At 52.6% G+C, this 12,375-nt stretch overlaps 1 protein-coding gene across 4 annotated transcripts in view; it reads right to left on the reverse strand.

Annotated features, from left to right (window-relative positions):
- Positions 1-8,544, reverse strand: part of ACAP3 (ArfGAP with coiled-coil, ankyrin repeat and PH domains 3) — an 81,818-nt gene extending 73,274 nt beyond the window's left edge. For all 4 annotated transcript variants that reach the window (XM_032709084.1, XM_032709086.1, XM_032709085.1 and 1 more), the window contains exon 1: positions 8,417-8,544. In XM_032709084.1, the coding sequence (XP_032564975.1) occupies positions 8,417-8,463 (47 nt within the window). In that variant the 5' untranslated portion in view covers positions 8,464-8,544. The remainder of the gene's footprint in view (positions 1-8,416) is intronic.
- Positions 8,545-12,375: the final 3,831 nt, after the last annotated feature.

The following is a 12,375-nucleotide window of genomic DNA, read 5'->3' on the forward strand; positions in this document are numbered from 1 at the left end:
TTCTAAGGGCTCTTTTCTTTATCCCAGATAACCAAACTCACACAGAGAGCACCAGCCTGGGTTGTTGTTGTTGTGTTTGTTTTTTTTTTTTTAAGCAAAGCCAGTGCTTAGGAAACCAGAAAAACTCATGGTTGCAGTGGCCTTCCTGCTGAAAAAAAAATTCATACCGTGGCTGAAATTTCATAGTGTTATGAAAGCAGGTTTTAAAGGGGCCATCGCCCTCTCAGAAAAGTTTGGGATTCCAAAGCTCCTGGGCTTGCTTTTCACTCCTCCCTCCTGCCCCTGCCCCTTGAGAACTCCTCCCTCCTTCCACTGCCCCTTGAGAACAGCAGCTGAGGACGTCTGGAGTGGGGTTTGCAGTTCCAGGTTGATTTTAGGTGCAGGAATGAGCTGATTTCCCGAGGGCTGCAGGAAGCAGCAGTGAGGAGAAGGGCCCTGAGCAGGGGCCAGGGCTGTGAGCTCTCCCTGACAGCCCGGGTGAGACAGCCCAGAGACAGCTGCAGCCAGCCCCAGAGTCACTCCTGCAGCTCTGGTTACAGGTCCCAGCCTTCCTGCTGCTCCCATCCCCAAATAATCCAGCGCACACCCGCTTTCCACCCTGAGCTCTGCTGTCCCCCTGACACCGAGCTGGGAGCCTCCAGCCTCCTGCCAGCCTCAAACAGGGACTCTCAGCTCGCTGTACCTGTGCAGCAACCCCGGGATATGTGCCCCAGAAACCAGAAAACGCTGGTTTTAGCTGCAGAAAAAGGGACTTCCAGGATCCCCCCGGCGCGTGTTTAACTAACTCCGGAGCTGTAATGGAATTTCCAGCGCCCTGATCCGTGCATTAGCTGATGAGACAGTGCTTTAGTCCTCATCCAGTGATTACAGGTCACAGCTGAACCGCCCTACTGACAGTGCAAAACTTTGCCAAAGCACCCAGATTAGCAGAGGCTGCGTCACCGAAAACCCCACGAGCTCCCGGCACGGCAGGGGCCAGATGGAGGATGCCGCCAGACACAGCCCCAGCTCCTCCAGGCCAAGGATTCTCCTGCATCCCTTCTCCCTGAGCAGCCTGGATGATGCTGTTGAGGCAAAAAAAAAAAAAAGAAAAAGAAAAGCCCCAGCCTGACTCCCTGCAGGAGTCTGAGCTGCCTTCCTGTCTCCGGGAGGCTCAGCGGGGTGAAGGTAAACAGATGGCTCCTCTCACTCAGGCTGGGAAGGTCCCCCTGCCCTCCTTTCCAGCCCTCCTCTGGAATGTCAGACCCTCCTACCTAAAGGAACCACCGGGAATGAATGATGAATCCATCAGTGCTGATGGCACCACGTTATGAAGGTGCTCTGTCATCACAGACATTAATTATTTCACGGGCTCTTGACTCAGATCCACGGCGTGACCCGTCCCTACCTCAGCTGAGGGAAATGAAACAAAAGAGCTGCTGGAATGAGTGAATAAAAGGGACTTTCAGCAGTCACACAGCCCCTGAGTGCCAAAGCCCCTGTGCTCCTCAGGCTCCACTCCAGCTACCAAGAGAGCCTGGATCCTTAGGTTCACACCATTGTTTTCCAGCACCACAAAACTGGCTTTGTGGCACCTTCCTGAGCTTCAGCAGTGAGTGACAACAGACTCTGACTTGCCCCCAGCACAAGAAAGAAAGTTTGCAGGAACACACATTTCCACAGGAGCCTGACAGAGTCCACATGAACGAGGATGCATCAAATGCTGTTGCCCTGAACCCTCTCTCACCCTCCACCCCTGAACTCTCACCCTCCATCCCTGAACTCTCACCCTCCATCCCTGAACTCTCCCCCTCCGTCTGACCTGGCCATGCTGAGGTCCTTCGAGGACCAGGGCTGGAATCCAGAGGCACTGCCCAGTGCCAAGACAACCAGCAAAGCACAATTATCACCACAAGTGTCCCTCTATGAGGAGGACTGGACCACCCTCCCCAGACAATTCAAGAGCACAGAGAAGCTGAAATCATCAGCTCTGAGCCACAGCACCCCTGGGTCTCACTGCCCTCTTCCCCCACAGGGTTATTGCTGTTTTGTTTGGTTGTTTTTTTTTTTTCCTTTTAGCAAGCTTTGTCATCTGCCTTCCCAGCCTTTTACAGTCTTTATTGCAGCCAGAAAACCTTGGCTTTCTCAGTGGCTTTTGGGCATCCTAAAGGCCAAGGCCTGTGGTTCCCTGTGGTGTTGCCCTCTGGAAGGTTCCAAGGGAATGAAGAAGAGACTCACACCCTCAGCTTCAGGTGTAAAATCATTCAGGTTGGACAACTTTCCCCTTACCCTTATGGGAACCAGAAGAAGCAGTGAGAGAGAAGGATGTCCAAAGACTGTCAGTGAGAAAAAAAGAGATGATTTTCATCTGTGTGTGCCAGCAGAGAGATAACAGAGAGGAACAGCTACTGAAAAAGAAAGACTGGACATGAAAATCAACTGAAAACAAAAGCTAGTCAGAAACTGCTCTGTTAAGACAACTAGAAGCATTTGAAAGTTTGCAAATACTCTCACACTACTACAAACAAGAGCGTTATTTTGGTGACAAAGTCAATCACTTGGTTACCAGACACCAAATATTTCCCTTGCTCGTGTGGTACACAAGCAAAGTCCTGAGCTGCTGCTCCCATGAGCAGCCAAAATCAAAGGTTGCTTTTCACTGCAAACTCACAGCTTGTAAGTCAGAGCAGTTTTATCTCGGGGGGGGGGGGAATTAATTAAAAAACCCTTTTCTGATTTGGCGGGTTGGGATGGACCCCTGGGGTTTTACCTTCTGAGTCTTGGCCCTTTGGGACACTCTGTTTACACAGCTCACAGCTCAAAGTTATTAAGGAAACTGCTTGATAAAAATTTGGCATAAAGCACCATTTTGCCAAGCCAGAGGTTTCAGGGCAGAACTGTCAAGTCAGTTCTCTCATCCCAGGGGGTTTTCCCTGACTGAATAAAGACCTTCAGCTCTGCCCACAGCACTGCAGCTTTTCCTGAGTATCTCAGGATTCCCAGGGGAGTTTTAATGACAGGGAACCTCAGATCAAGGGATTTCTGCTTCCAAATACTCCTGTGCTACCACTTATGGAGGAAAAATCCCTGTGCCACGTGAGGGTCCCGGTGTGATCTGAGTGAACAGGATTCACCTGACACGGGAGCAGCTGGAATGTCACACACCCCCTCTGGGAGATGCTGGGAATGGCACATCGGGTACAAACTGCCACAAATACACGTGTGGGGAGAGCTGACAACCATCAACCCTGTCCCAGCACAACCCCAGCAAAGGCCAGACCCGGTTCTGCTTTGCTGACTTGGGGTCACTTTAAAGCGACGCTGGAAAAAAGGGAGGCTGGAAAGCAGGAAAGGGAATAAAGCCTCACTCCACGTGGGAAGCTTCACACAGAGATATTCAGGGGCTGGATGGACAGGATGGACAACTGCAGCTGGGAGAGCATCTCACGGTGCTGTGAGAGGAATTAACTCCACGGTGACATTCTTGCTTTGACTTCTCCCTTTCCACCCCTCCCTTTGACTTCGGGAGCGCAACGATGGAGAGAGATAAGAAATAAATGCAGTAGGATTGACACAGATGATATCAATCTGCTTTTATGATGATCTCTCTCGTGCAGCTGAAGCAGCAAGTGCTGGCAACTGGGCTCGTTAGGGTGAGATTCAAGAAGCAGCAGCTCTGTGTGGGCGTCGTGCGACTGCCACCGGGCTCGGGGATCCTGCTTACATAAGCCTTGTGTAACAAAAACCGATTCCAAATCGATGCCTGGGCTCTTTGTGGTTACACTGATTTTTTTGAGTTCCTCTTGGCCACCCCGTGTGTGATTTCAATCTGCTCTGAACTGACGAGCTGGCAGGTTTGGCTCACCTCGAACTGGCAGGGTCGGCAGGAGCCACTCGAGTTTTCTCTGGGCAGGCCTTTGCTAACACACCTTCCCCCAGCCTGGGTGCATCAGAACTGGTTATGCTGGCTTTGAACTTGTCTAATTCCCTCTGTTATCAGACTCAGCGAGATCAGTTCGACTGAGGGGTTTAATTCCTCCCGTTCTGTTTGAAACGCCCCAGTCAGAGTTCGAGGATTGTTTTCTAAATGTACTCGTTTTTCCACTTTCCTTTCCTCTGGCGAGTGGCTTTTTCTTTTCTTGCACCTTTCATGGAGCTGGAATTACACCCCTGCACCTTTCCCTGCCTAATGAGAGCCACAACAAGGTGCAGATGGTGCTGCACAGTGCCAGAACAAAGGTCTCTGCCCATGTCCCTGGGTCCCTGCCTGATGACAGCGCTGCTCCAGAAAGCCCTGGGAGTGTCTGAGCCACCAGGCAAGAGGCTGCAAGGCATGGGGGAGGTGAATCTGGGCTTGGGAAACCTCAATTCCAGGTTGAGCAGCACAGGGGTGTCCCCCCCCCCAGTGACCTGGAGCTGGGATGTCCACAGAGAGATGCTGTTAATTGTCTGTTCCTGTAGGTTGTGGTGGCTCCTTGTGAGAAGGTTCCTTGTAAGGGCTCCTGGTGAGAAGGTTCCAGCACCTGAGTCACTGTGCTACAGTCAGGGCAGGCCAGCCCTGGCTCACTCCATGGTCACAGGGAACCCTGACCTCACAACAAGCTGATTAATCAGGTTCATTAAGAGCGACAACAACCACACCAGCAATGTTAGTTATGGAAATAACCACCCATCTCCCGCCCTTGGGGGAGTCACCACAGAGGCATTTGGGGTTTTCTGTGGCCTGCAGAGGGCTGCAGCCAGGCCCAGCCTCTGCAATTTGTTCCTGCTCTTCCCTCACCCTCCTGAGTGTTCCTGGAGTGCATTTACACCCCGAGTGAGTTACAGTGCCACAGAATCACAGAACGGTTTGGGTGGGAAGGGACCTTAAAGATCATCTCATCCCACCCCCTGCCATGGGCAGGGACACCTTCCACCAGCCCAGGTTGTTCCAAGCCCCATCCAACCTGGCCTTGAGCACTTCCAGGCATCCAGGGGCAGCCACAGCTTCTCTGGGCTTCCTTTTTGCCAGAATGAATCACAGAATGGTTTTGGGCTGGAAGGGACCTTAAAGATCTTCTCGTTCCAACGCCCCAAGGAACCCAACTGACTCATCTGGCACCGTCCCCTAAAGATCTCCAAGGGTTAGGGCAGCACTGGCTCCTCCTCTGCATCACCCCAGACCACCAGCTTCCAGGGGCAAGTGGAAGAAGCCAGGAACGTGTTCCTAGATTTCCCAGACTCCTCCCAGTTTAAACAGGGCAGGGAGATGAAAAGCCACAATATCTCTTGGGGTTGCATTCAAATGTGCAAGAACAGGTCCTCCAAGGTAATTATCCTTGTTTACTGGAACTGAATGCACGTCTCTACAAGATGCCTTGCAGAAATCAGGCTTATCTGCCCATCTGAAGGTTGGACAATATTCAAGTGTACGAAATTTAAAAGGAAATACAAGTTTTCATTGTCTCTCTGAAGCTGGAAGCACTGAGGGATTGAGTGTGTTCTTAGTATTGATTTGGAGCATTTTGGCATGTAATTGTGTGCTAAAGCAGACCAGTTTGGTAGCCTTATTTTGGGATGTTCAATCCAGTGTTTGTTTATGCCTGTGTCATTTTTTTGGAGCTTTCTGCCCTCCCTGTGTCTGGCACTCAGAAGACAATTTTTGATCATCTCCAAGGCTCACGACTGAGGAGAATAAACCAGCTGTAAAACACAGCACAACCTTTTGCTGGGAAGTGCAGAGGGGTTCTGTGGGTGCCAGCAGGAAAGGGAGGGTAATTCCTACCTAAAGGACTGGCATAGGAAACCTGGATTAAATTTTCCCTCTTTCACAATGTTTCCTATGGAAAGGGACTTCAGCTCTTGCTATCTCAGCCTCTGTTTAGAAAGTAGATTATGTGCTACCTTCTATCACCACTTTTTAATATATATTTATAGATATATATCTATATTTTACGTTTTTATAGCTGTAAAATTTTAGGGACATGTTAGCAAGCATCTCTGCCTCCAAGGATTCTCTTGTACTACCAACCAATAATTCTAACAGAAGAACTAATTAAAGATTTGGAAGGAAGAAAAGTACAAGAGGAGGCTAAAACCTGTACCTTTGAGAAATTCTATTTGGTTTGGTTGTTTGGGGTTTTTTCCCCTAGCCCTGCTGAAGTCAGGATTTCTCACTGCTTAAGGTGTTCACAGTTTAAATATTCCCCTGCTCCATATATTTCAGCCCTCTTGAAATATCCAGCCTTATTCCTCCAGCCTAATCTCTTGTTCTCCCTGTAACAGTCAGACTGTGTCTGGCCATTTGGGAAATAGTTCATAATTCCATGCTTAAATAACTGCCTTTTGATAAAGGTCCAGCCCAGTGCTCTGAGAGCTGTTTTGTTTTTATGGATGGAGCAGACAGAGCAGAATGATGTTGCCTGCATACTAAGAAACTTGGCCCGGAGCCCACACACACACACACAGACACACACAGCAAAGGCAAAATAAATAAATAAACAGATCAATCAATCTTGACGTCACCAGGAAAAGGGTCACTGCCATGTGGAACCAGACATCTGGCCAGTGAAGTCACAGCTCTGGAAGAAAGCCACCGAGCAAGTTCACATGCTCTGCAGCACAATGGGATGAAATGACAGTCAAAAAGAGGAAAGAAAAAAAAAAAAGGGGAGGATCAATTCTAATTGATGCTAAGTGAGCAAGGGATTAAAGCAGGAGCTCCCTACCTTCTGCCAACCTGTCCATGCCTTCAACCTTTTCCTGTTGAAAAACTCCCATGATTCCGACCCCACCCGGGGTTAGGACCAGCCTGTCATCTCACATGACACTGTCCATTACCTTTTAGAACCAGCTTTGGAACAAGCCAGAGCAGAACCTTACCACACCATTAAAATTAAAACACGTGGAGGAGGACCCTTCCCGCAGCCCTCCACATTCCCACACGCAGGAATAAAGAGGGTGCACTTGCCCAGGTGTTTGTGTTACCTGCAGCTGCACCACAACCACACACAAAATGACAATTTGTCAGAGAACCCACAGCCACAGACCACTGCAGCCTTTGGGATGCAGCCTGCGTTCCAAGGGGAGCTTTGTAAACGCACTTAAAAGCCAAATGCAAACTGTTTCGCTCATTAAACAGAACGGTTTTGAGAAGAAGGAACACGAAATGTCTGCAGGAAGGAGAGAGATCCCCCCCCCCTTTCCCGACAACTCTTTCCCCTGCACACACGGCCAGCTCGCTCCTGCAGGCTATTGTCTGTATTTCCCTCGGTCCCCATCCAGACACGGCATTGAAAGCAGCAGGAGATTGTTCCCAGTGGAAGCTCTGATATTCCCTTTATAGCGCCGGGGCATCGGAGCCCATCCGGACACGCAGCCGGGATGCTCCTGGCACAATGGAGCATCTGCCCCCGGAGCGTGGCGGCTCCCGCAGCCCCGGGCACTGCTCGGGCGGCCTGATTTGAATGCAGCGCAGCCGAGCCGGAGCCTTTGTTGTCATAGCCCAGATTCCTTCAAGACCGCTAAAAAAAAAAAATAATAAAAAAATCCACCCTCCGAGAGATGGGAATGTGACTGCATGGAAAATGACTGTATTCCTTGAGCCCCGGCTCTGCGGGCGGCTCCAATCGGCTCTGGCCGGCCGAGCCCCGCGGGGTGATGATGCCCCGTCCCAATCCCAACGGGATCCGGCGCTGCCTGCCCGGATCTTGGAATTCCTAATTTTTTTTTAAATTTTTTTTTTTTCACGTGCCAAGCGCCCGGACAGAGCAGGACAGCGCGGCGGGGAGGGAGGGCGGGATGCGGGGGCACGGGAGGGTGAGATGCGGGGTAGAACGAGGGGCACGGGGGGGATGCGGGGCACGGAAGGGGGGGGATGCAGGGTAGAACGAGAGGCACGGGGGGAATGAGGGGCCTGGGAGGGGGGGATGCAGGGTAGAATGAGAGGCACGGGAGGGGGGGATGCGGGATAGAATGAGGGGCACGGGGGGGATGCGGGGTAGAATGAAGGGCACGGGGGGGATGCGGGATAGAATGAGGGGCACGGGGGGATGCGGGGTAGAATGAAGGGCACGGGGCTGAGGCGGGGTAGAATGAGGGGCACGGAGGGGATGCGGGGCACGGAAGGGAGGTATAGGGGGCAGAATGAGGCGCATGGGGGGGATGCGGGGTACGGAAGGGCGGCATGCGGGGTAGAATGAGGGGCACTGCGGGGATGCGGGGCACGGGAGGAGGGCATGCGGGGCACGGAGGGACAACGCCCGCTGTCCCGGCTGGGCCCCGTCTCCATCCCCTCGGCGGCTCCGGGGCCGTCTCCCCTCTCTCCCCTCCGCAGCCCGGGCGCGGCCCCGCGCAGCGCGGAGCCGGGGGAAGGGCCCTGCCCGTCTCCTCCGTATCCCTCCCCAAGCCAAGCCGCCCGAAACCATTCCCGGGGCCGCCCCGGCTGCCTCGCCCTTACCGGAACCGGGGCGAGTCCTTGATGCACTCCTCGAACTCCACCGTCATGCTGCCGGTCGGCCCTGGGCGCGCTCAGCGGAGGAAGCGCATCGCCCGCCGCTCCGGAGCCGAGGACGCGCGGGCAGCGCCCGCCCCCCGCCGCCGCTGCGGGGATGGAGCGAGCCCGGCACCCGCCTCCCTCCCACCGCACCGGGGCACCGCGGCCACCGCCGGCCACGCACCGCGCCGGGACCGAGCGCGGGCACCGCCCCGCCGGGCATCCCCTGCCCGGCACCGCGCTCAGGTGGGGGGGAGGCACCACCTTCGCTCGCAGTGACCGAGTTAATTAGGGTGCGAACGACCTCTGAGGTCATAGGATCGTGAAAACATCAGGGCTGGGAGAGGGGTTTAGGATCGAGTCCAACTGTCGCCCGCTGTGACCACAGCGCTCAGCACCCGATCCGGATGGCTCTGGGACACCTCAGGGGATGGGGACTCCACCACTTCCCGGGGCAGCCTGGCCACCCTTCTTCTTCCACCTTTTTATTCCGATGCCCGACCACCCTTCGTTTTCCACCTTTTTGTTCCGATGCCCGGCCACCCTCACAGTGAAAAACTTTTTCTAATGTCTGATCTGGCTCTCCCCTGTCTCATCTTGAACACCTCCAGGGGTGGTGGCTCCACCACCTCACAAAGAGACCTATTCCAGTGCCTGACCACCCTCACAGCGAAAAAAATTTTTAATGTCTGCTCTGAATCTCCCCCACGTCATCTCAAGGTTGTTTCCTCTCAGTGCCAGCACGGTAGGAAAGCAGACCCCTCTTCCATACAGTGTCCTTTCAGTGAGGTGCCACCTGAGCCTCATCTTCTGGATCTAAACAAACCCAGCTCCCTCAGCTGTTCCTCATAAGACCTTTGACGGCCTTGTTGCCCTTCACTGGACAACCTCCAGCATTTCAATGTCCTTTTTAAAGTGAGATCGAGTCCAAACTGTGACCCAACACCACCATGTCAACCAGACCATGGCACTCAGTGCCACATCCAGCCTTTCCTTAAACACCTCCAGGGATGGTGATTCCACCACCTTCCTGGGCAGCCCATTCCAATATGTTATCACCCCTTTTGGGAAGGAAGTTTTGCCTGTTTCTCCTCTGTTTGGGTGAGGATGGGTGCTCAGATGACACTCAGGACATGGCTCAGGGCTGAGCTGGCTGTGACAGCAGCCACCACCTTGGACACCAGCCCAGGCTGTGATGAGCTGGAGGGGCAGCCAGTCATGTCAGGAAGGAATTTTTTGCAATGAGGGTGTTAAAACCACTGGGATGGGGTGTCCCATCCCTGGAAACATCCAAGGTTGGACTGGACAAAGCTCTGAGCAACCTCATCTAGTGGAAGGTGTCCTTGCCCATGGCAGGGGTTGGACTAATCTCCCTTCCAACCCCAAACATTCCATGATTTGCAGGTAGGACTGCCACCAGGTTGTGTGCACTGGAGAAATAAAAAACCCAACCAACCAAACTGTGCAATTCTATATCAGCAGCAGCAAAAGGATTGACATCAATCCTGTTACTACTTAATCTAGTTTTTAATTTTCTATACACAGTGGATTTGCTGCTGCCATCAGCCCTGTGATAAATCTGCAGTGTCTCCTCTGAAGCCAACATAATCACCCAAGGAAGGAAGACATCTGGGCTTGGGGGTCCAGCTGAACAGATCACAGGAGAAGCACCATAATGTGGTGTGGATAAATGAGGCTAATTAATGTGGGCTTAGTCCTGAGCCTCCCCCCACCCAGCACCACAGACACAACAGTGTGAACCACCTCATTCACTGCAAGCTTTATAGGAACTGAGAGAGGAAATTTTATGGGAACTGAGAGAGGAAATTTTATAGGAACTGAGAGAAGGGCCTGAAGTGTAAATGTCCATGTTTTAAGAAAATCCTGTGTAATATGACCACGAGTCAAACATGAGGGCCAGGGGTGTCTGAATCCATGACACGACGTCACGAGGAGGCCTTACCTCAGAACCGTGATGGAATCAGATGAAATGAGATGTTTAATGTCATTCCTACACAAAAACTACAGCCAAGGTTCTCCTCCAGCCCCCTTGTTTCTGCCTGGGTTCTCAGACCTGCTGGGTTTGTCAGCCACAGCCACGAGCACCTTTGTGTGAGCAAAAAGTGAGTCACTTCACACAGTTATCAGATGCTGGAGGGTTCTGAGGAATGCAGGTAAAGGAATTAGCCCTGCCAAACACCTCCTCGGTCCAGAAGGGGCAAGGTGACCTCTTGTGGCCTCTGTTTTATGTGGTTTCATAAAGGTCAACCCACTGCAGTGATTATTTCCTTTGGTGCTCCCAGCAGAGATGAAAGCGGGCGGCTGCTCCCGCCCGTGTGTGTGTGTGTGTGAGTGCCCAGGCTGAGGGATTAGAAATTACTGTCCCCTTTAAAGCTGAGATTCATCACTTTCATTATAATGGAGTCTGGATGCCATTGTGTGGGTTGAAAGCCGGTTGGATTTTTCCATTCAAAGCAGATCCCAGATTTGTATGAGGGGCCGGGGATCTTTCTGTTGCTCTCTCCTGCTTTTCTAACGAGTTGGGTGCTTGTTTGTACTGGTTTGAGGCTTCTGCACATACAGACATTGCAGTTCAGTGTTTCAGAAAGACCAAGATTTTTAAATACAGATCACAGTCATTAAGAACATCTGCAGCCTTTGTGTATTATCATTATCTTTGCCTATTTTTGTCCCCGTAGCTGTTATTTACCCTCAGCCAGTGGCTGCCTGAACACATCTTTCCACAGGCAGGCTGAAATACATGGATGTGGGATTGCCTGAAATGCCTGTGCTGGTGGGATTTGGAATGGAAGGGACCTTAAAAATCATCCAGTTCTCACCCCCTGCCATGGGCAGGGACACCTTCCACTAGCCCAGGTTGCTCCAAGCCCATCCAACCCGGCCTTGGACACTCCCAGGGATGGGGCAGCCACAGCATCTCTGGGCAACCTGTGCCAGGGCCTCCCACCCTCCCAGGTAAGGATTTCTTCCCAATATCCCATCTATCCCTGCCCTCTGGCAGTGGGAAGCCATTCCCCTTGTCCTGCACTCCAGACCCTTGTCCCAAGCCCCTCTCCAGCTCTCCTGGAGCCTTTTTAGGCTCTAAGGTGTCCCTGGAGCCTTCTCTTCTCCAGGTGAACCCCCCCAGCTCTCTCAGCCTGGCTCCAGAGGAGCTCCAGCCCTTGGAGCAGCTCTGCAGCCTCCTCTGGACTTGCTCCAGCAGCTCCATGTCCTCTTTATCCCAGAGGCCTCAGGGCTGGACAGAGAGACACATCCCCATAAACCACTTTTTTTGTGCGAGAGTTACATTCCTGCCTTAACATTTTAACTTTTTGCCATTCTCCTCTGCCTCAGGGGGGGACTGACAGGTAAGTGATGCCCCCACGCTGAGCTGGGAATGGCCCCAGGGATCAAATCCCGTTAGGAACTGACAAAAACCAAACAGTGAGTCGAGCTCTGGTGGTTTCCAATGGCAAACGCTGAGGCAACCAAAGCTGGGTCACATAGTTTAACATGGTTATCAGCTGATCAGTTCTAGATAACAACCAGAGTTATCAGGTCTGAGGAAGGCAGGGAAGGCAATGAGCCCTGCAGAACCCTTCCCAGGCCAGGAGAAGGGGGCAAGGTGACCTCCTGTGGTCTCCACGGGGTTTCACAGGTCAAATCAATACAATTATTATTTTCTCTGGTCCAACTAAGTTGCAGGAGCTGAGGAGCAGCTGAGGTGAACCCCAGGGTTCCAGAGGGATTTGCTCCCTGTGCTCACCACCCAGGTCACCTTCAGCCACTTGGGTTTCTCCAGGCAGAAGAAAAACCCTGTGAGGGTGAGGTGTTCCCACCAGCACATCCCTGGCCCCCATCAGCAGATCCCTGGTCTCTTCCAGCCCATCCCTGCTCCCCATTGCCCCATCCCCGCTCCCCAA

Source organism: Chiroxiphia lanceolata, chromosome 22 (assembly GCF_009829145.1).
Source record: "Chiroxiphia lanceolata isolate bChiLan1 chromosome 22, bChiLan1.pri, whole genome shotgun sequence".
Classification (NCBI taxonomy): Eukaryota; Metazoa; Chordata; class Aves; order Passeriformes; family Pipridae; genus Chiroxiphia; species Chiroxiphia lanceolata.